The 25,548-nt window shown below is 55.9% G+C and overlaps 8 protein-coding genes across 8 annotated transcripts; 6 read left to right on the forward strand and 2 right to left on the reverse strand.

Annotated features, from left to right (window-relative positions):
• Positions 1-354: 354 nt before the first annotated feature.
• On the forward strand, positions 355-1,027 carry N657DRAFT_655488 (acyl-CoA N-acyltransferase; the record flags this gene model as incomplete). The annotated part of the gene is made up of 2 exons (XM_062794606.1): positions 355-561; positions 641-1,027. The coding sequence occupies 2 exons, from the start codon at positions 355-357 to the stop codon at positions 1,025-1,027; spliced, it is 594 nt and encodes a 197-aa protein (XP_062647953.1).
• Positions 1,028-1,439: 412 nt separating this feature from the next.
• Positions 1,440-2,798, reverse strand: N657DRAFT_663314 (DUF1917-domain-containing protein). Its single transcript, XM_062795173.1, has 6 exons — positions 2,550-2,798; positions 2,253-2,493; positions 1,885-2,149; positions 1,747-1,831; positions 1,628-1,686; positions 1,440-1,562 (listed from the first exon to the last, which is right to left on the reverse strand). Exons 1-6 carry the CDS (start codon positions 2,578-2,580, stop codon positions 1,506-1,508), a joined length of 738 nt encoding a protein of 245 aa, XP_062647954.1. The 5' UTR covers positions 2,581-2,798; the 3' UTR covers positions 1,440-1,505.
• A 1,966-nt stretch (positions 2,799-4,764) lies between these two features.
• Positions 4,765-6,265, forward strand: N657DRAFT_594807 (uncharacterized protein). The gene is made up of 2 exons (XM_062789962.1): positions 4,765-5,109; positions 5,168-6,265. The coding sequence occupies exons 1-2, from the start codon at positions 4,838-4,840 to the stop codon at positions 6,150-6,152; spliced, it is 1,257 nt and encodes a 418-aa protein (XP_062647955.1). The 5' UTR covers positions 4,765-4,837; the 3' UTR covers positions 6,153-6,265.
• A 159-nt stretch (positions 6,266-6,424) lies between these two features.
• N657DRAFT_663317 (ARM repeat-containing protein) lies at positions 6,425-11,636 on the forward strand. Its single transcript, XM_062795174.1, has 10 exons — positions 6,425-7,842; positions 7,909-8,374; positions 8,429-8,550; positions 8,600-8,671; positions 8,730-8,954; positions 9,010-9,113; positions 9,177-9,435; positions 9,490-9,632; positions 9,687-10,288; positions 10,346-11,636. Exons 1-10 carry the CDS (start codon positions 6,778-6,780, stop codon positions 11,182-11,184), a joined length of 3,897 nt encoding a protein of 1,298 aa, XP_062647956.1. The 5' UTR covers positions 6,425-6,777; the 3' UTR covers positions 11,185-11,636.
• Positions 11,637-12,230: 594 nt separating this feature from the next.
• N657DRAFT_644387 (uncharacterized protein) lies at positions 12,231-15,285 on the forward strand. The gene is made up of 6 exons (XM_062792753.1): positions 12,231-12,676; positions 12,746-13,684; positions 13,750-13,890; positions 13,938-14,652; positions 14,720-14,796; positions 14,854-15,285. Exons 1-6 carry the CDS (start codon positions 12,617-12,619, stop codon positions 15,064-15,066), a joined length of 2,145 nt encoding a protein of 714 aa, XP_062647957.1. The 5' UTR covers positions 12,231-12,616; the 3' UTR covers positions 15,067-15,285.
• Positions 15,286-15,380: 95 nt separating this feature from the next.
• On the reverse strand, positions 15,381-16,366 carry N657DRAFT_644389 (uncharacterized protein). Its single transcript, XM_062792754.1, has 3 exons — positions 15,849-16,366; positions 15,509-15,784; positions 15,381-15,431 (listed from the first exon to the last, which is right to left on the reverse strand). The coding sequence occupies exons 1-3, from the start codon at positions 15,893-15,895 to the stop codon at positions 15,389-15,391; spliced, it is 366 nt and encodes a 121-aa protein (XP_062647958.1). The 5' UTR covers positions 15,896-16,366; the 3' UTR covers positions 15,381-15,388.
• Positions 16,367-16,624: 258 nt separating this feature from the next.
• On the forward strand, positions 16,625-20,306 carry N657DRAFT_644390 (uncharacterized protein). The gene is made up of 2 exons (XM_062792755.1): positions 16,625-17,621; positions 17,684-20,306. Exons 1-2 carry the CDS (start codon positions 17,004-17,006, stop codon positions 19,907-19,909), a joined length of 2,844 nt encoding a protein of 947 aa, XP_062647959.1. The 5' UTR covers positions 16,625-17,003; the 3' UTR covers positions 19,910-20,306.
• A 3,038-nt stretch (positions 20,307-23,344) lies between these two features.
• N657DRAFT_655496 (Pkinase-domain-containing protein) lies at positions 23,345-24,584 on the forward strand (the record flags this gene model as incomplete). The annotated part of the gene is made up of 4 exons (XM_062794607.1): positions 23,345-23,451; positions 23,508-23,703; positions 23,766-24,147; positions 24,208-24,584. 4 exons carry the CDS (start codon positions 23,345-23,347, stop codon positions 24,582-24,584), a joined length of 1,062 nt encoding a protein of 353 aa, XP_062647960.1.
• Positions 24,585-25,548: the final 964 nt, after the last annotated feature.

Raw genomic sequence — 25,548 nt, forward strand, 5'->3', positions numbered from 1 at the left:
TTTCGTGCTATACTTTACGTTACAGCTTTTTACATGCGTACAAAGTATCACATCTCCTAATGATCATCCAAAGCCGGCGAGGCCGGGTTGCCATCTACGTAGGCATGTCTGAGATGTTTTTGCAATGCATGCCCAGACCCACCAGCGCATTTGACACCAATGATTTATTTCAGTCATTCCTTGCATGTGAAGCTCAATGACGCTCAGCCTCATCTTGAGCGAGACTACCGGACCTACCGATGCGACACAGCACAGACGCTAGTCAGAACCCAGCCAGTATCATCCATCTTCTTCATTGGACACACCACCTCGTTTATGTCAAGCAAACCACCGTAACCTTGATAGTTCCGAGTTATGGCAGCTTCCGAGCTTGCCAAAGACATCGAGTCCCCGCCGAAGGCCAAGCTTCCCGGCGAGCTGAAGTACATTCAATATCAACATTCTCTTGAAGCGCAGTACCTCCCGGCAATACGCGCTCTGATATCAAAAGACCTCAGCGAGCCGTATAGCATATATGTCTATCGTTACTTCCTCTGTCAATGGGGCCACCTCTGTTACCTAGTCAGTCTCGGCTCCATCCTTCCCTTCCCCGGGGTCTCGTACCTCCAACTCTTTGCTGACCTCCTTCCCTCGCCCACAGGCATTACATCCCACCGACTCTTCGCTTATCGGCGTAGTGATATGCAAGCTCGAGATGCACGCTTCCCACTCCCCGCCCACCTTGCGCGGCTACATCGCCATGCTCGCCGTGTCCGCCGCATACCGAGGCCAGGGCGTGGCTACCGCGCTCGTCAAGATGGCCATCGACGCCATGTCCGAGCGCAATGCAGACGAAATTGTGCTTGAGACGGAGGAGACAAATATTCCAGCCATGAGGCTGTATGAGCGACTCGGCTTCTTGCGGTCAAAGAAACTGCACCGCTATTATCTCAACGGGAACAGCGCCTACCGTTTGGTGCTGCTTCTCAGGCCGGCTGATACGGATATTGCTGCGAACCTTGCGCTGGATGATGCGACTCCGCCATGAGGTAGTCACCAGCCGTCTCGAACGTTCAAGTTCTCCACCACCAGTCCCGAGCAGACTTGTCGTAGCAGAAGTCCTGTCACAATCAGCATTTGTCATCCCCGGGGCGCCAGAAGTGAAACGGCTAGACGGAAGGAGCAATGACGTTGCTTTGTGTGATCTCCAAGCCGTACCTCGTTGAACGACGGGGCTACCATGGTGGTCAACAGTGTCTCCTCGGACATGGATCAGCGAAGCCAGCGGTGGTGTTGCCTGAATCGATGATTGCGTGCCAAGCCTTGCATTACATACACACCAGTAGGGCCAGCACCGAGCACCTCGCGCCCAAAACCCCGAGGTGTCGAGAGCGGAACGGTTGACGGTTTGGGGTGCCTAGAGTACATCCATCTGAATCAATCCTAACTTGCCGCATGGGTATCAACATCGCCTGACTTGAGTGCCATCAAGTGGTCAAGCTCCAGCACTAGGTGGTGACCAAACATCATGAACGCCGTGACGCAGCTGTCATGATGTACCTGAATATCTCATTCGATGAATACTGTCATTGTCAGTCTAAAACAGTACACGGCAGTCCGGTGTTGGGGGGAGTAAGTAATATCTCACCGTTGACGCCCCAATCCCACAGCTATTCCCTCCATAGATGCCAAGTTCAGTCCAAGCATCTATACATCGTGGTAAGCCCCTGCCGACACAGCAACCAAGCAAGAAACAGCCTCACTCACCTGACTCGTAATAGATCTGCCTCCCTCCAGGCCTCACCAACTCCAGCCCCTTCATCCGATTCAACACCCTCGCCACATCATCCTTCTTCCGGAAATCCCTCGTATAAACACAATCAACGTCTCCTTACCCGATTCGACCCTCGTCTCGACCCTGGCCTCGATCCCAAGCTCGTTCTCCGCCGTCGACCGCGCAACTCTCCCCCACACCTCGTTCACGTACCCCGGCTCGGAAAAGAGCATCCACTTTCCCGCGACGACGTTGCAACTCGCGGCCAACTCTTTCAAATCGTCGCTTGTCTCCCTCCGCACATCGGCCACGTCTCTTTGGCGCGACGCGGGCGATCTCCCCTCGACCGTCGTCGTCGTCGTCGTCGTCGTGGTGCTGGTGCTGGTGCTGGTGATGCTGGTGGCCTTCTTCTCGAACGCGTCGAACAGTGGGTTGTTGGGGGTAAGGTGGTGTGTGGTAGTACAGGTTGGCTACCCAGAGTCAGTCCATACCCCGGCACCAGTCGGTTATAGCGGGCGGGAGGCGGGCGGAAAATTGCGGGATGGTTTCCGAGGAGAGCCGCCAGGCGCCCTGGAGGCCTTGGTATGGGTTGTGCAAGCTGATGGGAAGGGGTTGGGTGTGGGACTGGGAGGTTTGCTGCCTGTGGAGGAGCTTGGTGGTACTCGGGTGTTCTTCCCACCAGGCGACAGCGTCGAACTCGTTGACGCGGGTTTTGAGGTCTGAAATGGTCTCTTCGTCGCCTGGGATGTGTCAGAATCATGTTTTAGGATGGAGGTTATCAGAGTGGGAGAAATACCGTAGAGATCTGAGTCTGAGTCTGGGTCCATGTTGGGAAGTTTGTGGATCTTCGCGACTCTAGTTCTGGGCTTCTAGGCGCTGATGTGAACCAAGATTAAGTCAAGGAGACGTGTCTGAATGTAAGGATGACGTTATTGCTGGTGTTCAGTTGGATGAAAAGACTTGGTGTGGCTCTAACAAGGGTCTTCAAAATCATAGCGTTTCTGAGCGATTCAGCTATCGCAAGTGCGAAAGAACTGCTAAATAACGATGTTGAAGGAAGGTATGGGTGGGAAAAGAAGGAGTGCTGTGGTGCTGGCTAGGGTTAGGGGGATATACCGAGAATTGACTGTATTTGCAGAATTTTTTACTCAACTCAACTCGAATACGACAACGCTGTGGTTTGAACTAAGTCAGATACAATATCGTCTCAGATGAGTTAATTGAGTTGTTAGGGCCTTGTGTACGTGTCATGGACAGAGACTAGCACCAGTTCTGCTGCCATTCCGCCACGGTTGTGCCCTGTCCCATTATTATACCTTCTTAGGTTCCTTGATTAACATCCAGAGAGAAGAGCTGCGATAGCCTCGATAGCCTCGATAGACCAAGGCAAATCTCCAGTATCCCAACCCCCCGGATTGTCCTTATCTTCCACTCAAACCAGTCGCTGGATTCATCGTCAAAGGAACAAAGATGAGATGATAAGTTGCTAGAACACCCAGTGCGTAAGCGGTGCCTCGTTCATACGAAGACCTATATACCGTCCGACTTGTTCCGAAACGCACGAGCCGTGGCGATGTAGATGGTATCGAATTGCAACCGCCTTGGGCGTTCAGGACTTGGATGAAACGATACGGTTGAGATACGTCGAAGTAGACTGTGCCGGGTAGCGGCGCACAGAAGGGATCAGGCTCCGGAAGGATAACGTTTTTTATATCTTCCTCATTGTCGTCTTCGTCCTCTGCGGGGCCAAGGGACTCTGATATGAATAAGTCCGGATCGGCATCTTCGTTGCTGTCGTGTATTGCTGATGACTCGGGGGAGGGGGGGGGGCTCGCATTCCCAACCGCAAGATGGTGCTCTGATCCTACGCACAAGATTCGTGTTGGCTCTTGCACTTTTCGCACGGCGGAAATGTGGGAGAAGAGGGCACCTGGGATCTGTTGACGGGCTCGCTGTCGACAGCATCTTTCCCAAAGATATCTTCGTACAAAGCGGCCATATCAGCAAACAACGAGACTCACATAGTTCGTATGGTATGGGGGCTGAAAAGCAATGAAGACTTGCTTTGGGAGCCGCAAAAACGTGGGCGGAAGTGGTGATGAACTGTCGACACTTCGACTGCTGCTGCTAGAAGGAAGAAAAGGTGGGCAAAAGCCTTGGGCGGAAAGGTGGGTTTATGAAATCTGGGTGTAGGACCCGTTGGATCCATCGCAGTGCAACGCGTCTCGTCACAAGACGCGAGATCACACAGTATAAGGCGAAGTCCCAATTAGTTGAAGTTAAGGTAGGTAGTTTAAGCTCGGACTCTAGGGCGGACCCGAACCTTGATCTCATCGTGCAGGAGCCTGGCGGTGCCCGCAGCATACATAGTTCACCTGGCATTGGGCCGAAGTGTCATGTTACCGGTGCTGTGTCGGCCCTCCCACCAGGCTACGATGTCAAAAGCTGTTGACACGCGTTTTAAGAACTGAAACGGTTCCTTCGTTGCCTGGATATCCAAGGTTGTGTGTAAGTTATATTTTCAAGGGGTGATATGACAGGTGGGAAGGAGTACTCTAGAAATCGGGAGCCTGAGTTTGATCTATGTGAGTTTCCTCGTTCCTGGTTCTTCGTTTCAAGATTTCTATGCGCCGATATAACGGAACCAAGTCAGAACCACGTTGACATATCTGAATGTTCAGACGAAGTCAAAACTGGTGTTTAGTTACCTAGACGCGACAATCTGGAAGCACTTCTGACAGGGTGAACTGAATCCAGCTGCGGTGTTTGACTGTAAGATTTCAAGGTTTCAGACTTCCTCACTCACCTTTCCTTCCCTTCAATGAAGCTTGCAATTGAAATGGTGCATACAGTAAGTACTCTATGTACTGGTGATGGTGAGTGAGAAAGGGAGTTAAGACGGAACATACAGTGGACCAATCCGGGAGGGGGGAATAATTGTTAAGCTTCCAGAAAAAGCAGGTGCGACCGGCATGGAATGCCGAGAGCTTCCTTTGACCTAACACTCACCTCTCCATCTCACTCTAACTCACTTGGTCTGTGACCGGCGTCTTCAAGCTCAACTCGGAGTCATTTCGCAGCTCGATGGCGGAAGGAGAAGGAAAGCTCATCCGATCTCTCAAATCTCAGACCCTGAATCTTCCGCCCAGTTGCGTGGAGTTTTGCCCTGCCTTTCCGTCATATTTTCTGGTTGGGACCTACTCTCTCCAACCAGAGAGTACAGGGACAAGCAACAATGCAGATACACATGCAAATGCAGACTCCGACATGGAGGGAGATGGTCACCTCTCTCGCCCAAAACAGCCGCAAAGCCGCAACGGCAGCATCATTGCCTTCCGGCTTGTAGATGGGAATCTGTGAGAAGCTTAAAATCCCATTCCAAGGTTTGGGTCAAGGCTAACTCAGATACCCTAGAACCCATGTCCAGACTATGCCCCAACCGTCGGCGCTTCTGGACCTCCGATTCAGCCCTCATCACGGCAGCCGGGATATCTACGCTGTGGTCTCGAGCACTGCTACCCTTGCCCTGTTCAGGTTGTCCCCTGACCAGGAACAGCCCCTGATGCACCTACACACCATGGATATAACTGCCATGTCTCGGGGTGAGATTGAGCCGGAAGCAGGAGAGGAGATTCTGTTCCTCTCATTCAGTTGGCATCCGTCCAGAGCAGACATGATGGCCATCACGACCTCAACCGGGCGCGTTTACCTCGTAAACCTGCCTACGTTCAACGGCAGCTGGGAGCTAAACCCAATGCCCATCATCACGCACACCCTCGAGGCATGGTGTGTCGTTATATCTCCCAGTTTGGCCGTTGCAAAGCAACTTGACGATTCACGCGAGACAGGCGAGGTGTTTAGGGTGTACTCCGGCGGTGATGATTCAATGCTGCGCTTCCAGACATGCAGCTGGACGAAGGGCGTCATCACCGATGCCTTGTCCTCCTTCGAATCACGAGGCCACGACGCTGGCGTCACCGCTATCCTGCCACTACTCGCCCAAGAAGCCGGGAATGAGCTAATCGTTACGGGCAGCTATGATGAACACATCCGGCTGTTCTCGGTTCCGCCCTTTGGCAAGCCGAGGCACCTCGCAGAGAGCAGACTCGGCGGCGGAGTGTGGCGGCTGAAGCTCATTGACTCGGATACAACGCCCAGCCAAGACTACGTCTGGCGGGCCAGGATATTAGCTTCCTGTATGCACGCTGGCGCCCGAATCGTCGAGCTTGTGCAGACGGTGGATGGCGCACATCGATTTTCTGTCCTGGGACGCTTCGAGGAGCACCAGAGCATGAATTATGGAAGCGATTTCCAGCCAGGGTGGAAGGACAAATTGTCGGTGGTATCTACAAGCTTCTACGATAAGCTTTTGTGCCTCTGGGAATTTGGGATGGCATGAACAATTCAATGATGCTCTTGTTTCTTCTCCCCTCTCCCACATACACTGTGCTGTGTAAGGTCCGAGTCTTGAAATGCTTGTACGGAAGAAATCTGATCAAAGCCATCGGGTCGTCACACCGTCCGCCCTAGCGAGAAAGAGCTGCCCCGCGCTAGTGCCAAAAAGACATAGCTCAACTCGCGCCTGAGCGCGCCTGGCAATGGTCCGCATGGAACGTGGTGGGGACTGATCTCAACTGTCAAAGGCTCGCGATTGATTCACGCCTGATGAGCATGACAACTGGCAGTCACAATTCATTGCCAGCTAGAACAAAGTGCCAGCGCAGGTGCCTCAGCACTGTTGATAGCTTCTCCTGATAGATTTCTTACATCACCCTCACGCTCGTTCCTACACTCACTTTCGTCAGCACAGCTATATACCTAGGGAATTTTTTCTGCCTCGTGTCGTCAATCCTTCCGAGCACTGCACTGCACTGCACCGTGCATTCACCGACACGCACCTCGCACTTCCTCTATGGTTTAGGCCAAAACTACCTCGATATTCTTTCTCCAGCGATAGTTAGTTCTTCTCGCCGGCTGACTGGTCTCCTCGTCTCCAATAGCTCGGCTCTTCCGAGGCTCTCACCATGGCGACGAATTCGGCGAACGGAACGGCGGGGCCTGCTGCCGCTGTCACTGGCGGAGATTTGGTTCTCTCTAGGATACACGAGGCACTCAAAGTCGTCCACAGCCCCCTCTCGCCCAACCAAGCCCGACAGGAGGCCCAGGCCTTCCTCGAAGAAGTCAAGACTCTCAGCGAAGCCCCGTCGCATGGGTTCAATCTCGCCTTCAACAAACCGCAAGAGCCTATCGTCCGCCACTACGGCCTGTCGCTCCTTGAGCACGCAGTGAAGCACAAATGGCAGGAATACGGCTCGGAGCATCGAGAATACCTCCGCGCGTGGGTCCTACAGCTGGCCGAAACCATTTCCGCCGACGACCCGTCATACCTGAGGAACAAGATTGCCCAACTCTGGGTCGAGGTGGCGAAGCGGGCATGGGTGTCCAGCTGGATGGACATGGACCACTTGCTTGTCCGTCTCTGGCGCGCCTCGGACTCGCCCCTCCACAAACAATTCGTGCTCCAAATTCTCGAGGCCCTCTCCGACGAGATCTTTAATGGGGACGACGCGGTGGTCGCCCTGCGCGAAGGGGCTCTGAGCAAGGCATGCGTCGAAATATTCACCCCGGCTGACGTCCTGGCCGAGGCCTTCCCTAACCGTCAGGCCGGCCCCGAAGTACGCTGTGAAGGCGAAGGCTGGCTCAATAGGGTAACACAGCTCATCAGCGAGAGCCTAAGCGGCGGCATCGACCAGGACCATGATGTCAGAGCATGTGCTGTCAAGGCCCTCAATGTCCTTAACTCAGTTGTACCCTGGGCCATTCCAAAAGCCCTGAATGCTGTCGGCTGCCGCCCTGTTATGTGCAGCTGTCTCGCGACGCCAAGTGTCCCCGTACAAAAGGCTGCCCTCGAGGCTCTGCATTCTCTCTATAACCGCTCGAGCTTCACGGAGGAGGAGTTCGTCGATCTTGTGGTGCCCATGTACAGCGAAGCCATGGTAGACCTCTTCAGGCGGCTCTTTGGGTGGTTGGAAGTGGATGCCCAGGATATCGACGACGACAAGTACCAGTTCGCCAAGAAGTTCTCAGAGGTGAGTATCTCTACCTCACACAGGAAATGCCCTCTTTAGAAATTTCTGACTGCCTAATAATTACAGATGCTGTGCTGCCTGGGCAATTATCTGGACAGAAAGTTCGCGGCCATACCGCCCCAGACAAACATTCAAGGCTTCCTGGACCTCCTGATGCAGGTGGTGCAAAGCCAAAGTCTCGTCGTCTCGATCCCAATCCTCCTCACATGGACCCGCCTCCTGTCTCATAGAGCATTGGGGCCGGCAGCTGCCAATATGCCCTTCATTTCCAGGCTACTCGAGCTGTGCAGTGCCCGATTAATTCGATATGAAAGCTTCCCGGAAGATTCAGACGACCCCGTCTATACCCTTCTCATCGAAGACACGGACACAATTCCCGAGCGACATGCCTTCCTGGGAAACTACCGGCGGTACTGCTGCTCAGTTATCGAGAACATTGTCCACCTCAAAATGTCCGATGCAGTCGACCATATTTTGGGCAGAGCGCAGAGTGCTCTCAATACCCTCTACGATTCTGAGATACCTCTTAACCGTGAGCCTGACCATCAAAGTCAGCAGCCTCTCTCAAAAGCTAACGTGCCTCTAGCTGCCAACTACTCCAAGACCTCGTGGCCTGTTTTGACGGTGGACGCCCATGCTACTGTCATTGAGGCGGCTCTCAAAGGCTACGACAAATGGAGGACGTCGGGCAACCGGAGTTCAGAGGAGGTACGTAGGACCTTGAGGGTGAGTAGTAGCATATCTGACCGTGGCATAGAAGCAACAAGCGGTGGCTGTTGAGGAGTTCTTCGAGAAGTGGTGCGGCCAGCTTCTAGAGATGAAGTTCGAGGTGGGACATCATTAGTCTTTCTGGCCCCTTCTTATCCGCATTGCTAACCATGACCAAGGATCCTTTGATCCGCAAACGAATTCTTCAGCTTCTCGTGACCTTCTCTACTAAGGCTCTCGACTCAAAACCGGCGATCATGCTCAGGGTGCTGGAGCATATTCTGATGACATGGCCGGCTTTGCAACCAGAGCATAGGCTCTTTAATGACGCGATTCGTGACCTCCAGACCGAAAGCATGGTCGAACTGCAACGGCTCGCATCGAAGATGCCTGACCCCCTTCTCGTAAGTCATACGTCTTTGATCGTTGTGTTCGCGCGGACTGACCACTGGCGTGCAGGACGTGTATGACCAATTAGAGGCAAAAGTTCAGGAGATGATTGCATCGGGCACTCTTGACGAGAAGCGTCAAGTGGCCTACCAGAGTTTTCTGTTTATCATCATGTAAGCCTGCCATGACCAACCTGAGCACCCATCGTTCTTGAAAGGATGGCTCACCATTTCTAGTCACCGAGCTACTCGCATTGACCCGGCTACGCGTCTGACAAGACTCCGTGCTTTCGTTGAGCCTGTGAAGAATCAATGGAAAGACGATTCCTTGAAACAGACTTTGGCCTCTTACGAAGGCTTCTGTGAGCTACTAGGCCTTGACAAGGCGCAAAAGTACCTGGCTGAGCGCGGCGTCCATACCATCGCCGACTGGGGCTCAACAGAACTTGACGCCGAGGGGCTGGCTCTGCAGGCGGAGTTGGAGCGGAGACAATCGGTACGGCACTCTGCCCTAACTTTCTGTTGACTGGCAAGCCTAACTTGTATCTAGGCACTTCCACTCCGTGTCACCAAGTCATTCCTGACTTATTCAGTTGAACGGATAGAAAAGAACTCGCTTCCCTATCAGGCATCTTGCACCCTCTGGCAGGACGGCTTCCAGCTCATCCTTCCAGAGCTGCTCCAGTTCTTGAGGTTTGTCATTCCGAATATCGTGATGATGCAAGCTCCGTACTGACTCCAACCCAGTTATGCCCACGCATCCCACAACCCAGCCAACTGGAGCCTTCTCCCGGGAGAGATGCGGTCGGTAGTGAGCCGCCTCCTGTCGGACCGGTTCTGGCAAGCCGGCATCTCGGAAGGGAGCAAAGACGACTTCTACGCCAGGGTGCTCGGAAAGAAGAATACGTTGGAAGGGCTTGCCTCGACCGTCCGTGGTGCGGTTCGGTTCGTACGGGAAACTTGTTATGCCATCATCTACTGCATGACGCGGCTCGACATGCAGTTCTATGGTTTTTTGGAACTGCCCGGGCCGCTGGCTAACGCACTGTTTGCCGACTCCGTCTATCTATCATCTCACCAGGTCATCAGCCTTCTCACCTTGGTCAGGTACCTGGTCGACAACTGCCCGGTGGAGCTGCGCAACCATTTCATACCTCCTATCCTGGCCACCTGTTTCGAGCAGATGGATGCCAAGATTAGCTCGGAATGGGATAGGCTGGGGCAACGGGAAACAGTGCGGGCTGCGGGCGATGAGCTGACGGAGGAGATGAAGGCCGAGAGCATCTTGAGGCAACTCACGTATTCCGCGGTGCTTATGGTTGCCGACGTGCTAGACCCGGCAAGACTCGGTAAGTGACTGTTTCACACAGTCCATGCTGCTGCGCCTCGATCTAACACTGATTGAGAAACAGCATCTCCGACAGCCTCGCCGGATAACCCTGACACTGCGGAGCCCGACACGAGATATCCTCCACTCCGAAAGTTCTGTCTTATGAACCCGGCTATCGCGGTGCCTCTTCTCGTGTTCTGCAGCCATGCAATCCGTATGCATGACGGTAGGTGTTGTGGCGTGGTGCTAAGGGTCTTCCGCTCTATCGTGCCCGAGTTCAGCCCTTCGGACCTTTCGAAGACCATGAAGGACTCAGGGCATACGGCGCCCCTGGAGGAGTTCCCGATTCCGGAGGAGACAGCAAGGGAGATTCGGGAGTTCATCTCGACGGAGGTGCTGAAGGCCGCCATCTCCTCGCTGCACGACCCTTACTTTGTCGATTCTCAACGGGATTTGGGCGCGCTGATCGCCCACATTCTCGCTTACTACTCGCCGTTGACGCCAACGCCTCGGAACATACTCGTGTCGTTGCCGAATATCAAGCCGGAGGATGTTGACAGGACGATCCAGCTCGTCTCTCAGCCGGGCATGCACTCTCGTCAGCAACGGGCGCTGGTCCTCGAGCTGCTCGAGGACTTGAAGGGCGTCAGCATCTCGGAGATGGGCAAGCTCACCAAGAGCCTGGGAGGAGCTGCGCATGCACCGGGATCATCTTCATCGCGCGGCGGCAGTAAGAAGGCGACGCGGAGCAAGATGGCGCAGGAATTCATGACGCCGAATGCGGGTGCCTCGGCGGGGACAACAGGAACTGGCGGGACGGCGGCTGGTGGTGGCGCGGGTGGTGTTGATCCGAAAGTACGAAATAAGACGCCCGATTTGGAGGGAATGGCGGGCATGTTTAATGAAGCCGGCTAGCGGCCCCCCACTCCGCGCGCGGGCAGCAGCAAGATCAGGAGGTCGGGGGGACGAGGACGGTGAGGCGGAACACGGAGACGGCCAGGGGCGGGATCGGAGTCTGTGGATACGGACCCGAACGCGGATGCGGAGGCGTCTGAGTCACGGTGTTGTTGTGTACGTCTACAAGCACTAAGGGGCTTCGCACCGGCAGCTGATTCGAGGAGGCGACCTCCTCCTGGCAAGGAGGCGGCTCAGACGGCCATGCGCTCGAGGAGGCGAGAGCATACATACAGCGGTCCATTCTAGGCGGCGAAGTTGCCGGCGGGGTGGGGGGGTGAGGGAGGCAGGGGCATGAGAGGGAATAGCGAAGTCTCTGGTTTCGAGACAATAATACCAAGCTTGAGTAGAGGAACAAATCTTCTGGATTGGTTGTTGGTTTGAACTTCGTCAGTCCACAAGGCCATGAGCGGGTGGCGGTGCTGCCCTGGTTGTGTTTCGGGTGTCGTGTTTCCGGTGGTGTTTTGGCTGTGACGTTGTTTTTGCAATTTGGAATACCTGCCAGTAACCCTCAACTCATAACCTCGAGGTGTTTCCAGTTGCATCAGACTTACTCGGAACCCAGGTGCGTTCTCTGTCTTTGGTGTGCAGGGCTGCCGAGGCCACGCGCAGTTCCTGGTGGCAGGTGGCTAGACCCCTCCCTCTCCTTGGGTCTGCTCAGGACTCGGGGTAGCCATCCCCTCCTTCCCAAACACCCGCAAGTGCTGCATCATGGTAGGGATCTGCGCCAAGCATAAGGTATCCGGGGTAGGGACCGGGTGCCAACTGATCGCTACCTGGTTCGAGCTTAGTGAGCTGTCAAAGGCACGGGCAAAGGCTTTGTTTGGGATTCATGACTGTCAATCGGTGAACTAGCTCGAATTGTGGGCGTTGTGAACTCTGTGGGCTGTATTTCTGTGCACGAGTCAGGTCGTTGCAAGCAAAAAGGGGCAATTATTAACTAATAATGGGAGCAACCGAAGCAAGCGTGGCAAGCCCTGCCCAGTTAGAGTTCTCTTACACCGAGGCTCCCGCACACTCTTCGCACCTTGCTGGCCTGTCAACCTCGGCTTCCGTCGCTTTCGATCTGTGAGCGAGACAGCCGTCACACATTTGCTGGGAAGCATCTCGCGACAAGGCTTCTGCCAAGTCCGGGGCACGTTTCATGCCGGCAGATAGACATTCGGTGGAGCCTACTGGTGCAGGAGGAGGGGAACATCTTTGGGATGTTTTCATGATCATTTTCTTGCGGATAAGTTAACCTGCAGATTCCGGGAAGCTCAGTTAGACGGAGTATACAACTCAGACTGAGAATTGGTTCACGGCCTCGGCTTCTTTTTCGACGCTCAGTCTCTCCACTATAACTCTCTCTACTCCGGCACACAGCCCAGAGACAGAGGGTCAGAGGACAGCCATGGTGTACTGCGGGAAGCCCTCCAAGGGCTGCCAGATGTGCCGGACTCGGCGCATCAAGGTATGTATGACAGCCGGCCCCTGGATTGGAACCGCAACGGGGAGATATTGACCGAATGACATTTGCCAGTGCGACGAGACCAAGCCGACATGCAACCAGTGTGCCAAAGCACGCCGCCAGTGCCCGGGCTACAAAGACGAGTTCGACCTGGTCCTGCGCAACGAGAATTTTGCGGCCAAGCGGCGAGCCCTGAAGCTCACCGCGCCGAGGCGCAAGAAAGCAGACCTTGCTGAACCGTCCTCGGCGTCAACCTCGTCGTCATCGTCATCATCATCAGCATCGTCGACGTCGTTGTCATCCTCATCATCCCCACCAACACCGACCGCCTCCCCACCACTCTCAACTACCACCGCCTCCACGACGTCGTCAACTCACCGTCCCCTTTTCTTTACTCGCAATCATCAACAACAACAAGACGATTACAGTCAACGACAACAAATCCGACTTGCCCTCTCCCCAACCCCAATCCATCTACCAGTAGAGGACCTCGCACCCTGCCATTTCGTCTCCAACTTTGTGCTGCTCCCCCGCCAGGACGGATCCAGGGGCTGGCTCGAGTATCTCATTCCGCTCATGCAGTCTATGCAACAGACACAACAACAGTCTCATCAAAAGGAGATGATGACTATGACAACAACTGGACGAGGTGGGGGCGGAGGAGGTGGAGGGGACATGGCACATCTCTTCCATGCGTTCAATGCCTGCGCGCTGGCGAGTTGGGGGAATCGGGTCGGGGGCGCTTCTTTTCCTTCTTCGGGGTCTGGAACTGGGACTGCGTTGGGGTCGGTTTCATCCGGGCCAGGAGTTGTTAGGGGTGGTGACATGTCACGGGTTGAGACCGGGATAGCGGGAGGGGCAGCGAGGATGGGTGGTGATGGTGGGATTTTGGGCAAGGCGTTTGCCGAGTATAGCAGGGCGTTGAAGGCTACGCAAGCTGCTTTGACAGATCCGGAGCGGTGGAGGAGTGACGGCGTGCTGGCGGCGGTCTTGTTGCTGGGCATGTTCGAGGTGAGTGAGGCCCAGGTCACATCAATCTGTCCGGAGAGGGACCGGATGGCTGATACTGGACACAGAACATCTCGGCCAAGCAGATGGGTACCCTGGCCTGGGGGTCGCATATCGAAGGCGCGATACAGCTCGTCAAGGCCCGCGGGCGGAGCCAGCTGAGGACGAGGCTGGGGGTGCAGCTGTTCATTGCCGTGAGGACACAGCTTGTAAGTTCCAAGCTCCCCTGTCTCATATTGGAAGGCTAACCCGCCAGATCATCCACACCCTCACCACCGGCACCGCTCCAGCCATGGGCGCAGACTGGTGGATCCAGGACGCCGTGGTTGAGCCGACGGCCACCGAATGCCAGCGCCTCAGCCTCAAAGCCGGCGAGCTGCGCGCCGACGTCACCCGAGTCCTGGGCAGCGCCGCCCGCACGCCCGAGAACATCGAGCTGGTACAGAGCCTCATGCGGCGGGCACAGGCACTGGACAAGGAGGTCACCGTCTGGATGTGCTCGGTCCCCGAGGCCTGGCGGTACAGGACGCTGTGCTGGCAGAGCCACAACCTTGCCGTCCCCGGCGACAGCAGCAGCAGCAGCGACTACTCCAAGGCCGAGGTGTTCCCCGGGCGCGTCGACGTATACAACGACTTCTGGGTGGCGGCCGTGTGGAACTCGGCGCGCACCGCGCGGCTCATCCTCATGTCCATCGCGGTGCGCTGCGCGGCGTGGGTATGCTCGCCCGTCGACTACCGGACCACGCCCGAGTACGCCACCGCGGCGCGGTTGTGCGTCGACACCATCGCCGACATTCTGGCGTCGGTGCCGTACCATCTGGGCTGGCACACCAAGCGGAGGGATTTTTTTCGGAACGAGGACGGCACGGCGTTTGCGTGCGGCGAGGAGGACGGGATGAAGGGGCTGGCCGGGTACTTTTTGACCTGGCCGCTGGCTTGTGTCATGACGCAGGACTACTCGACCGACGCGCGTATGTGGACTGTGTCCCCTTTTTCTCACCGCACGGACAGACGAGGCTGATACATTGGCTGTGCTAGAACGAGCCTATGTCAGGGGCAGACTCCATCATATCGGCGACGAGCTCGGCATCAAATACGCACACATCATAGCCCAGGTTAACCTTTTGCTTCATTGTTACATAAAAAGATGACGTTGCTAATAAATGGACCAGCTCCAAGTCCGAGTCCCATCAATGCTCATCCGCTCCGACGGCCTCCTTGCCAAGCCTTATCCTATGGCCCACAACTTCGAGAAGCTCCTGTCGTCCCGGTTCGACAGTCCGCTCACGCAAGCGTATACACTGAAGGAGAGGCAGCTGCCGCAGCAATGGACCATGCAACAGGAGCAGTTCCAGCAGGGCGATGAGTGGGCCGGTGGGCAATAGTGAGACACGGCCAGGCCTGTGGATTGTATAAGTTTTTCTATTTTGCGATGGGCTGCTGCTTCGACGAGTTTCGGTATGGGATACCCTGAAATTGCTTGCTGTATCAGTGTATAGGATTTAGGGGGAGGTCACAAACTTCGGCGCTCAGGAGTGATGGGCGTATTTTGAGGGGAATCGAGTAATTATGCGGTCGTTTAAATTCAGACCAACGCATATCGGTCCGAACGCCATGGGCTATACTGCCCTTCCCAAGTGACACCGTGAGCAATGACATCGCTTCCTGCCTATTTATCCCCTACAATCCTGAAGCCCCCGCGGCTTGTCATGATTGCCCCTCTCCCGGCTTCGATCTCGTGAGCATATGCCTGCCCACCGCGCAAATTAGTCTCTAATAACCCCAAAGAGGGGACGCACTCCCATGCAACAGACAGATAAGACAGACCTCTTCCGCTTTCCTGCATCTTCCTGCTCGTTCGCGCCCGAAGCGGACGACCCCAACTCCCACGCCTTGACGAACACGCTCTGCGTCTTGTCCAGGTACGACTCGGCCCCCACGTGCTGGACATTGACGCGCATGCCGTCCTTGGTGAAGACGACGTGGTCGCCCATCTGCTTGCGCGCCTGCGCCTGGATTTTGCCCAGCGACAGGTATATCTGGTAGCAGACCCAGGCGATCACGCCCAGGACGACCAGCGTGAGGACTAGCGGGATGAGTTGCCTGTTGCCCTGATATTAAGTACTGAGGGCTCATGGCATGGGAATTATTAAGGGGCATGGCGGACCTCGTTGTTGACGGCGGAGTCTGGGTGTGCTGCTTTCCCCAAGCCATGATGGGGTAATAGATGGATGGATGGTAGATTATTATGAGGGGTGCCAGACTAGATAGTTGGACTTTGCAAGCAGGCGCACAGCCCGAGTCACCGGTGGGTAACTCTTGCCGTGAGGAGAATCCTGGACTGATTCAAGAAACCAAGGAGATATTATCCTTATGAAGCGCTGTGACAAAGAAAGCCTTGGGCAGCTCTGCAAGTGCAAGGTTGCCTTTGCGCAACCAAATGTGTCGAATCCGTTGGCTGTTTGGAGGACGCAGCGTCGTGGCATAAACCAACGTTGCCGCCACCGTTGTTCCTGTTGGCCAACTCCAAAGGGACAATATTTCGTGACTATTATAAACAACTCAGAGCCTTTCGACAGTGGAGTTCTCTTGATATTAACAGAGGCGGCCTCAGAACCCGCCTACATTGCGCAGCCACGATGAGATGGGTACATTTGAGACGCCGACCCATCTCCAGTGGGGTTGTTTGATGGGCTGCGAGGAACGTGCATACCGGATGTAAGTGTATTTCTCGCTTTCCCTACCAGTACGAATCCGTACTCCGTACGGATACATTGAGCTCCGCTGTCTCATGTTCCACTGAGGGAGTAGCAAGTCACGTTACAGCACGAGCGCCGGTCATTACGATGCTCGGTGTATGGTACGGTTCGATGCATTTAACGGAGTACCTTGCCCTTAACCGAAGATCATCACAGGAGTCTGCAGATGTACCTTCCTTGGCCAGAGCACTGGAGCCGCAGCCACGGCTCCAGCGCCACAGTGCGGGTCGCAAGCTCTGCGGTAGCCTTCCAGGTTGTCCTCAGCGTGCCTCTCTCACTGACAGCTTTGGATGAGGCCAGTTTGCGATCCACAACCCCTCCGCCAAAATTGGTCCCGTCACTGTGGAAAAGGACACAGCAACAGCTCCAACCCTGCAGGCTGCAGCCAATTCCAAGCCCGGTCCACCAACCGCCACCATCCCTCCGACGCCAATCCAGGTTCCAAACCAGCTCTCCATCTCCAGATTGAACAAACCGACGTCCTACAAATACCCAACACTACAACTCTCGGCCACCGTCTCATTAGCGACGCGCTGCTGCAGCGACGCCCGGCCGAGCCCGCAATGTCTGCTCCCCACGACGGCTACGGCCAGTATCCGCCCCAGCAACCCGCCGAGCAAGCGCAAGCCCCGTATGCCGACCAAGCTTATGTGAACCCGGCCGCCGCCCCGCCTCCGCCTGCTGGCGCGCATCATGCTGCAGACCATGGCAAGAAGAAGAAGAGAGCATATGCTGCACAGGCCTTCGATGTGGGCGTAGGGGGCAACGCCGCGCTCCCCGGCCAGCTCCCCAGCCAGCTGCCAGTGGGAGGAGGCCAATTCGGCGCTCCCGCCCCGGCATATGGAGGCTATCCGCAACCAGACGTCCAGCCCGCTGCCTACGCCGCCCAGTCACAGCAGCCGTACGGCATGGCCCAGCCGGCGCCGGTCGCAGGTTACCAGGCTCCGGAGCCGTACTACCCCTCAGCCGGAGCTCCCCCGGCCGCGGGAGGCGTTGCCGGACTCACCTCGGGCATGTCGGCCATGAACCTCGGGCCCGGAGCCCAACAGCAGCCGCAGCAGCTTCCGCCGCAGGCGAGGGCCGGCCCTCTTAACCAGCTCTACCCCACCGATCTTCTGAATCAGCCCTTCAATGTCTCCGAGTTGGATCTCCCTCCGCCACCCATCATTTTGCCACCGAGCGTATGTCGACTCTCTCTGGGGATGTGAACGCGCTCCTACGATATGCTGACGTTGTGCAACAGTCCAGCGTCACCCCTTCCCCTGATGCAAACTGCGCGCCAAAGTACGTACGATCGACCCTCAACGCCATCCCTACGACTCACTCGCTGCTCAAGAAGAGCAAGCTGCCATTGGCCCTCATCATTCAACCCTACGCGGCCCTCCATGATCTCGACGACCCCGTGCCCGTTGTCCAGGACCAGGTCATTTCCCGGTGCCGGAGATGCAGGTCCTACATCAACCCCTTTGTGACCTTCCTCGATCACGGCCACCGATGGCGCTGCAACATGTGCAACCTCACCAACGATGTGCCCCAGGCCTTTGACTGGGATGCTGCGGCCCAGAAGACCGTCGACCGGTGGCAGCGCCACGAGCTGAACCACGCAGTCGTGGAATTTGTCGCCCCGCAGGAGTACATGGTCCGCCCTCCCCAGCCGCTGGTCTATCTCTTCCTGTTCGACGTCAGCTACGCCGCTGTATCGACCGGCCTCCTTGCCACCAGCGCCCGCACCATCCTCGACAGTCTCAACAGGATTCCGAATGCTGACCGGCGCACCCGTCTCGGCTTCATCGCCGTCGACTCGAGCCTGCACTACTTCTCTGTGCCCAAGGATACGGAGGAGAACGGAGAGACCAGTATGCTGGTGGTCAGCGACCTGGACGAGCCGTTCCTCCCGGTTCCCCAGGAGCTGCTGGTCCCTCTGACCGAGTGCCGGAACAGCATTGAGAATTTCCTCAGCAAGCTTCCCGACATGTTCATCAACAACCAAAACAACGGGTCTTGCATGGGATCTGCCCTGAGGGCTGGCCACAAACTCATCTCCCCGCTCGGTGGCAAGATTGTGGTTCTCAGCGCCTCGCTGCCCAATGTGGGCTACGGCAAGCTCGAGATGCGCGAGGACAAGAAGCTGCTGGGCACTTCTAAGGAGAGCGGCCTGCTTCAGACGGCCAACAGTTTTTACAAAAGCTTCGCGGTGGAGTGCTCCAAGAACCAAGTCTCGATCGACATGTTCCTCTTCTCGTCGCAGTACCAGGACGTGGCCTCTCTGAGCAACCTCCCGAGGTACACGGGCGGACAGACCTGGTTCTATCCGGGCTGGAATGCTGGCCGTCCAGAGGACGCCATCAAGTTCGCCTCTGAGTTCAGCGACTACCTGTCGTCCGAGATCGGCCTCGAGGCGGTCCTCCGTGTTAGGGCAACGACCGGCCTCCGCATGAGCACCTTTTACGGCAACTTCTTCAACCGAAGCTCCGACCTGTGTGCCTTCCCGGCCTTCCCTCGCGACCAGTGCTACGTGGTCGAGGTGGCCATCGACGAGAACCTGACCAAGAACGTCGTGTGCCTGCAGACGGCCGTGCTGCACACGACATGCAACGGCGAGCGCCGCATCCGCGTCTTGACGCTCGCCCTGCCGACAACCACCAACCTCGCCGACGTCTACGCCTCGGCCGACCAGTCCGCCATCACAACCTATTACAGCCACAAGGCCGTGGAGCGGGCGCTCAGCAACGGGCTCGACTCGGCCAGGGACCTGCTGCAGAGCAAGGTCACGGAGCTCCTGCAGACCTTCCGCAAGGAGCTGGCCGGCGGCAGCATGGGCGGCGGCCTGCAGTTCCCCTCCAACCTCCGTGGCCTCCCCGCGCTCTTTCTGGGTCTGATCAAGCACGTCGGCCTGCGCAAGTCGGCCCAGATCCCCTCGGATCTCCGGTCCGCGGCCCTCGACCTGCTGTCGACGCTGCCTCTGCCCCTGCTCATACAGTACATCTACCCGCGCCTCTACTCGCTGCACGACATGCCCGACAACGCCGGGTATCCGGACCCGGAGACGAGCCAGATTGTGCTGCCGCCGCCGCTGAACTTGTCGAGCGAGCGGTTCGTGCCGTACGGCTTGTACCTGATCGACGACGGGCAGACGCAGTTCCTGTGGGTCGGCCGCGACGCCGTGCCGCAGCTGCTCGTGGATGTCTTTGGGGTGGCGGACCGCGCGCAGCTGAGGGTGGGCAAGGGGAGCTTGCCGGAGCTGGAGAATGATTTCAATGAGCGGGTCAGGGCGGTGGTGGCCAAGAGTCGAGATCATAAGAGTAAAGGGGTGGGCAGCATTGTGGTGCCGCATCTGTATATCGTTAAGGAGGATGGCGAGCCGAGTTTGAAGCTCTGGGCGCAGACGCTGTTGGTGGAGGATCGGGCGGATCAGGGCATGAGTTATCAGCAGTGGATGGGGGCGCTGAGGGAGAAGGTTAGTTTCTGAGTTTTACCCCGGCCCCGAAAAGAAAGTGAGATGTGGGTGTGCTGACTGGTTGGAACAGGTTGTTCAATGAGGGAGGTGTGGCTCGGGACAGCGTGGGAAGGGAGGTCTGTTCTGTGCCTGGTGTATGGGTAGGGTAATGCTTGTGAAATAGATATCTTACAGAAGCCAGGTCTGGAAAGAAGGGCGTTTACAATATCTGAGGTTCGGCTGGTTGTGTCCGTTTGCTATCCGTTAGTGAGACATCGACTCGTCCTTTCCTCGGGCCTGTCGCAATTCTCCATCACTTGGTCTTCTTGTCTTTGGTCCATCTCCGTTGCGACAGCGAATCTGCGGACTGATGAGGGTCCCTTCCAAAACCCAGTCTTGCGGATATTCTGATTCAGCGGCGGGCTAAGGTGTAAATAACGTCATCTGGGTCACTCGATGTGTATCTGCAGGCGGTCCGGCCCAGCCTGGTCCTTTTCTGGCTTTTTTCTATGGTATCTGTATAAGCGGCCGACCTTGACCGTGGTTGTTTCATCGCGATGCGCTGAGAATAGCAACAACGCAGGCCCCCACATGGTCGCCATTTTGGCCTCGTCAATCAGGGGTCGTTCGCATACATACAATGTGCGGCTCTTTTTCGCAATACAAGTCGAATGCGTGACGGTTCGCTTCTTCTCAAGATCCCGATGTAAAGCAAGGTCTGGTTCCCTTTTTTCAACGGTTTGACTAGGGGGTCACTCTGAAAACAATGCAGTCTCGCTGGTTTCACATCAGATAAATTGGATAAGCGCAGGCCAAAGGTGCACTGCCTCGATTTTGAGGGTCCCAACCAACCAAGTAGCATATCTAGGTACAGAGTAAGGGTATCTTCTACCTAGCTTTTTAGCGGCACCTGTACGGAGCAATGGCTTGGTTCCTGTTTAGGACGACCAGGTCGGGTGTGTGTGGTATTGTGCCCTGCTTCTACGGAGTACTCCGTCTCCGTAATCGTTTATGATCAAGTTGAGTATTGTGTAAGGTATTGGCGGAGTGAGTGTCAAGGTTCCCGTTTTAACGATAGAGGGCTGGTCAGTCACCATGCCCTGTAGGCGACCTCAGCCCGATGCTGAACGATAATGAGAAAGAAGGGACGGCGCTGAGCTGTTTTGTCTGTGGCCGAGGGGCTGACCTTGAGAAAGTGAAACAGTCGCTCGCCGGCCAGCCGGCCATTGGCGATTTCATGTCTTCCTGAGACAAGCACGCGCCGAGAAAGGGCGGGTCCCGCTTGTGCCGCGCCAGGGTCACGGCTAGGGGCCATGGATGATGGTATGGTGGCTTGGGGTGGGCAAAGGCGCTTATTTGACTTCTCGTTGGTCGTTTGTAAGGTGACGGGAGCTATGTATCATGCAGCCGCTTCTGTGCTTCGCGCTTGGTGGGACGGATTCAATAAGGTAGCCTTGGTATGCCAATGGCATGCAGTGTGATGAGCGCGAGTGTGATGATGGTGACGGTGAATCTGGGCATAGGCATTCCCATACAGCAGGCTATTGATGAGGGTCTCATGATGCCTACACAGTAAGGTCGACTGGGATTCAAGACGGGGAAGCTTTTCTCAGAACAAGGAGTACCTCCGTGACATGCAAATCGGAGTCCACATCGCGAGATGTTTCGTGTTTCTACGAAGTATGTTTCATAATTCTAAGCGCCAAGCGAACAGCCAGGTGGCCGGCCGTTGCTCCAGGCGGGAGGGGATACCATAACTTATCTGACGAGCCATTGCTGTCTCTTTCCCCAGCCAACTGATGTTGGCTCTCGATGGCCTTTGAGGATGCTCACAAACGGGCTCAGGGAGACGACAGACACGTGCGAACCAACCGACCAAAGCCACCCGGTTTCCTATTTTGGGGACCGGGACAGCCGCCCTGCACCCCGGCGTTTTGAGCGACCTGCAAGACCGCCAGTGATGTGCCGATGTGGTGAGAGGTTGAAGAGGCCTGGGGTTCATAAATGCCCACTGTGTGGTTGCGAGCGAGTGTCTTCATGGACCCACCTCGAGCGAATGACACCCCGGCCCCTGACCTTGTCGCTCCATTCCCCCGCCAGGAGAGGGGCCAGATCCAGGATGCATGGATGAACGGCCAGGCAAGCTCGTTCTTCTACAACACCATCTCCCGTGTCCTGGCTGGTGAGCTTTGATTGTTTTCTGCTATTCATCCCTTTGAGATATCGCTGCTGTTTTTGCGGCAACTTCTCGATTGCGTCGGTCAGCGACGAAAACAGCTCGCGTTCAGACCATCCGTTCATTTTTCGGAAGGAACGGATAAGGTACAGTACCCTCCCAGCCCAGAAGCGGGGCAACCTCCTGCTGGAACTGAATCTCACTGCTCACGCCGTCGCAAGCTCCTACCTTCTCACCACCTTCAACCGTCTCCTTCACTAGCAGTGCGCTTGACGTATTTATCTGAAGCTTCCGCGCTTGACCTCAAAGGTACGTTTTGTGCTATGACATTGTTTCGAGATGGCTCTTTCCTTGCCCCTCTTCGACCCCAAGGACCTTCGCCCGAGCAATGCACACACCTCGACGACAACCGGCTTCTCTTCCATCCACGTCGTTGTACGCCGACCTGGAGCGTCCAGTAGGATCTTCTTTTTGGTCGATGCACGAGCTGTGCTCTGTTGTAGCCAGAATGCCATCGGTCTATCCCCCCAGAGTAGGGGTCATTTTTGCGACAGCCCTGCTGCAACGCCCGAGTTGCATACGAAGCGTCTGATCGCCAATTTCCGGCAACCCAAACCTGTTTTCTCACGGGCTAGTTCACGAGCTTCTCGTGGGATCGCTCCTGTTCACATGCTCGACTGGAGCTTTTAGAAGCGCATCAACCCCTGAAACCCTGCACAACGACACTCGACGCCTGATCGCCACGCTTGAAAACCTGCGCAGCTCTAGCACCCGTGCCGCTTGCGTTCTCGGAACTGGTTAGCTACGACAACTGGGATACGGCAAGCTGCTACATTGATGCTAGCCACGGGCCACATGTGACCGCCATGCGTTGCATTTTGCCTTCAGTTGGTGTTCCTGGTAGCTAACCTGGAATTGTAGCTTTGTCGTAGACAAAAGCCCGCATCCGATCTCGATACCACGCGGCGCCTACCGCCGTCAAACAAAGAACCAGAGCCCGCCGCGTTACGGGACAAACCCTTCGCCGTGTCTGAAGTGGGAAGTGGCATAGCATAAAGGAAACATCGGCCTGCAGCACAGAAGGGCTTGGGTTGACTCTGCGACTGCACCATCACAAACACTCCGTTGTCGGACAATTACATTGTGCCGCCTCATTTCCACCGACTGCGAAACGGGAAATCGGCATAGGAAACCACTGAAAGTGAGCTGCCTAGTTCGGCCGGCGTCTCACCTCCAGTGCCCAACCACCGCATCACAGTCGACCGACGTAGCTTTGCAACGGTCAAACAGCTATGAGCAACGCACAGCATAAAGGTGGGGCGCGGAAGATCTCCTTCAATGTGAGCGAGCAGTACGACATCCAAGATGTCGTTGGTGAAGGCGCTTACGGAGTCGTGTGGTAAGTCTATCCGGCCGCATTGTCAGTTACCGAGCCAAGCTCTGATTGTGCAACAGCTCCGCCGTCCACAAGCCTTCCGGACAGAAGGTGGCCATCAAGAAGATCACTCCATTCGACCACTCCATGTTCTGCCTCCGGACGCTGCGCGAGATGAAGCTGCTGCGGTACTTCAACCACGAGAACATCATCTCCATCCTTGACATTCAGAAGCCTCGCAGCTACGAGACCTTCAACGAAGTTTACCTGATTCAGGTATGGCTGTCGCCGTGATGACCAGTGGTGTCGGCCTGGGTTGCTTACGCACGGTGTACTAGGAACTCATGGAGACCGACATGCATCGTGTTATCCGTACACAAGAGCTCTCGGACGATCACTGCCAGTACTTCATTTACCAGACGCTGCGCGCCCTCAAGGCGATGCACTCTGCGAACGTACTTCATCGCGACTTGAAGCCGTCCAATTTGCTGCTCAACGCCAACTGCGATCTGAAGGTGTGCGATTTCGGTCTGGCGCGGTCGGCCGCGTCGCAGGAGGACAACTCGGGCTTCATGACGGAATACGTGGCCACTCGTTGGTACCGCGCTCCCGAGATCATGTTGACGTTCAAGGAATACACCAAGGCGATCGATGTCTGGTCTGTGGGCTGCATCCTGGCCGAGATGCTGAGCGGCAAGCCCCTATTCCCCGGCAAGGACTGTAGGTGTCTTGGAGTCTGCGGAGCCCTCTTGGTGGTCTTATACTGACGCTTGCGCATAGATCACCACCAGCTCACTTTGATTCTAGATGTCTTGGGCACGCCAACAATGGAGGACTACTACGGCATCAAGTCGCGCCGCGCCCGAGAATACATCCGCTCGCTGCCGTTCAAGAAGAAGGTGCCGTTCCGGACGCTGTTCCCCAACACGTCGGAGCTGGCACTCGACCTGCTGGAGAAGCTGCTCGCCTTCAACCCCGTCAAGCGCATCACGGTGGAGGAAGCCCTCAAGCACCCCTACCTCGAGCCCTACCACGACCCGGACGACGAGCCGACGGCCCCGCCCATCCCGGAAGAGTTCTTTGACTTTGACAAGCACAAGGATAACCTCAGCAAGGAGCAGTTGAAGCAACTGATCTACCAGGAGATCATGAGGTAGAGTAGAGTAGAGCGTTGATGGCTGGCGGTGCGAGTCTGAATGGAGGCGAAGGGAGATCTTCGCGCTTGGCTGTAACCTCTCACCTTGCTCATAAGTTGTCGTTTCTGTGCTTTGGGAGTTGTAGTGGATAGAAATGAGGGGATTGGTAATTGCATGTTGATTGCTAGTTATCTGGACTTTGCTGGATAGCAAGGTCGGCAGAATAGTAACGATACGTCTCTTTCCACCAATCACTTGTCGTTCTAGGTGAAGCAAGGAGAAGGCCAGTTTCGTGTAAAGGCGCAGCTCATCTTTGACCGGGGAGTGGGATACTGCGGGACTCAACGTGTTGCTCAAGGCGATTCACTTGTGAGATTCCATGTATCGTTGCCACACGTTTGACAAGGCAGCGATTCATGATGTCCTACGTTCGTTGTGTATCTTGACTACCTGAGCTCGACATAGCCCGTTGGCTTCATTGGCCTCCATTGATCATAACGTAGGTCTGATCCGTCGCTGAACTGCGAAAAGGACATGAGCCCTTTGCAGAGGGATCCCGTTCCATCTCTGACTCTCCCAGCAGCACAACCGATTTGAGCTGAGATGCCATGTACAATCCTCACCACAACGCCCAATACACCGTTTTTACCCATGCGCAGTTGAATCATCAGAGCAGCAAACCACCCAGTTTTCCGTGACTACAACCACTCCAAAGAAAAGGTGCGGTCGTTTTTGCCGGTGCCATACCGAACCCGACCTGACCCAGCTGTTTGTTGACTGCCCACCAAACCCCTTAACCCTTTTCCTTCACCAGCCCAACCCAACCGGCGCCGCCGACAGAAAAAAAGGTATATTACCTTACCTGAGCAGACGAGGAAAGAAGAAGAGATATGCAACTTCAAACCTCCTATCCTAGCCTTGCTTGTCCGGAGTCTTCGAAACGCCATTTCATTGCCGACTTGAAAGGACGTCCGCTTTTCAAGCC

Source organism: Parathielavia appendiculata (genome assembly GCF_033297405.1).
Source record: "Parathielavia appendiculata strain CBS 731.68 unplaced genomic scaffold N657scaffold_5, whole genome shotgun sequence".
NCBI classification, from domain to species: domain Eukaryota; kingdom Fungi; phylum Ascomycota; class Sordariomycetes; order Sordariales; family Chaetomiaceae; genus Parathielavia; species Parathielavia appendiculata.

Excerpts from the sequence above, each read along its gene's own strand:
- N657DRAFT_663314 (XM_062795173.1), bottom strand. The coding sequence starts at position 2,580 with ATGGACCCAGACTCAGACTCAGATCTCTACG. Across the intron at positions 2,494-2,549 it reads CTCAGACTCAGATCTCTACG|GCGACGAAGAGACCATTTCA; the intron begins GTATTTCTCCCA and ends GACACATCCCAG. Across the intron at positions 1,687-1,746 it reads GCAGATCTATTACGAGTCAG|ATGCTTGGACTGAACTTGGC; the intron begins GTGAGTGAGGCT and ends CACGATGTATAG.
- N657DRAFT_594807 (XM_062789962.1), top strand. The coding sequence starts at position 4,838 with ATGGCGGAAGGAGAAGGAAAGCTCATCCGATCTCTCAAATCTCAGACC. Across the intron at positions 5,110-5,167 it reads CGGCTTGTAGATGGGAATCT|AACCCATGTCCAGACTATGC; the intron begins GTGAGAAGCTTA and ends CAGATACCCTAG.
- N657DRAFT_663317 (XM_062795174.1), top strand. The coding sequence starts at position 6,778 with ATGGCGACGAATTCGGCGAACGGAACGGCGGGGCCTGCTGCCGCTGTC. Across the intron at positions 9,114-9,176 it reads AGTTTTCTGTTTATCATCAT|TCACCGAGCTACTCGCATTG; the intron begins GTAAGCCTGCCA and ends CACCATTTCTAG. Across the intron at positions 9,436-9,489 it reads AGTTGGAGCGGAGACAATCG|GCACTTCCACTCCGTGTCAC; the intron begins GTACGGCACTCT and ends ACTTGTATCTAG.
- N657DRAFT_644387 (XM_062792753.1), top strand. The coding sequence starts at position 12,617 with ATGGTGTACTGCGGGAAGCCCTCCAAGGGCTGCCAGATGTGCCGGACT. Across the intron at positions 14,653-14,719 it reads GGACTACTCGACCGACGCGC|AACGAGCCTATGTCAGGGGC; the intron begins GTATGTGGACTG and ends TGGCTGTGCTAG. Across the intron at positions 14,797-14,853 it reads ACGCACACATCATAGCCCAG|CTCCAAGTCCGAGTCCCATC; the intron begins GTTAACCTTTTG and ends TAAATGGACCAG.
- N657DRAFT_644389 (XM_062792754.1), bottom strand. The coding sequence starts at position 15,895 with ATGGCTTGGGGAAAGCAGCACACCCAGACTCCGCCGTCAACAACGAG. Across the intron at positions 15,785-15,848 it reads ACTCCGCCGTCAACAACGAG|GCAACTCATCCCGCTAGTCC; the intron begins GTCCGCCATGCC and ends TCAGGGCAACAG. Across the intron at positions 15,432-15,508 it reads GATGCAGGAAAGCGGAAGAG|GCATATGCTCACGAGATCGA; the intron begins GTCTGTCTTATC and ends CGCGGTGGGCAG.
- N657DRAFT_644390 (XM_062792755.1), top strand. The coding sequence starts at position 17,004 with ATGTCTGCTCCCCACGACGGCTACGGCCAGTATCCGCCCCAGCAACCC. Across the intron at positions 17,622-17,683 it reads CCATCATTTTGCCACCGAGC|TCCAGCGTCACCCCTTCCCC; the intron begins GTATGTCGACTC and ends GTTGTGCAACAG.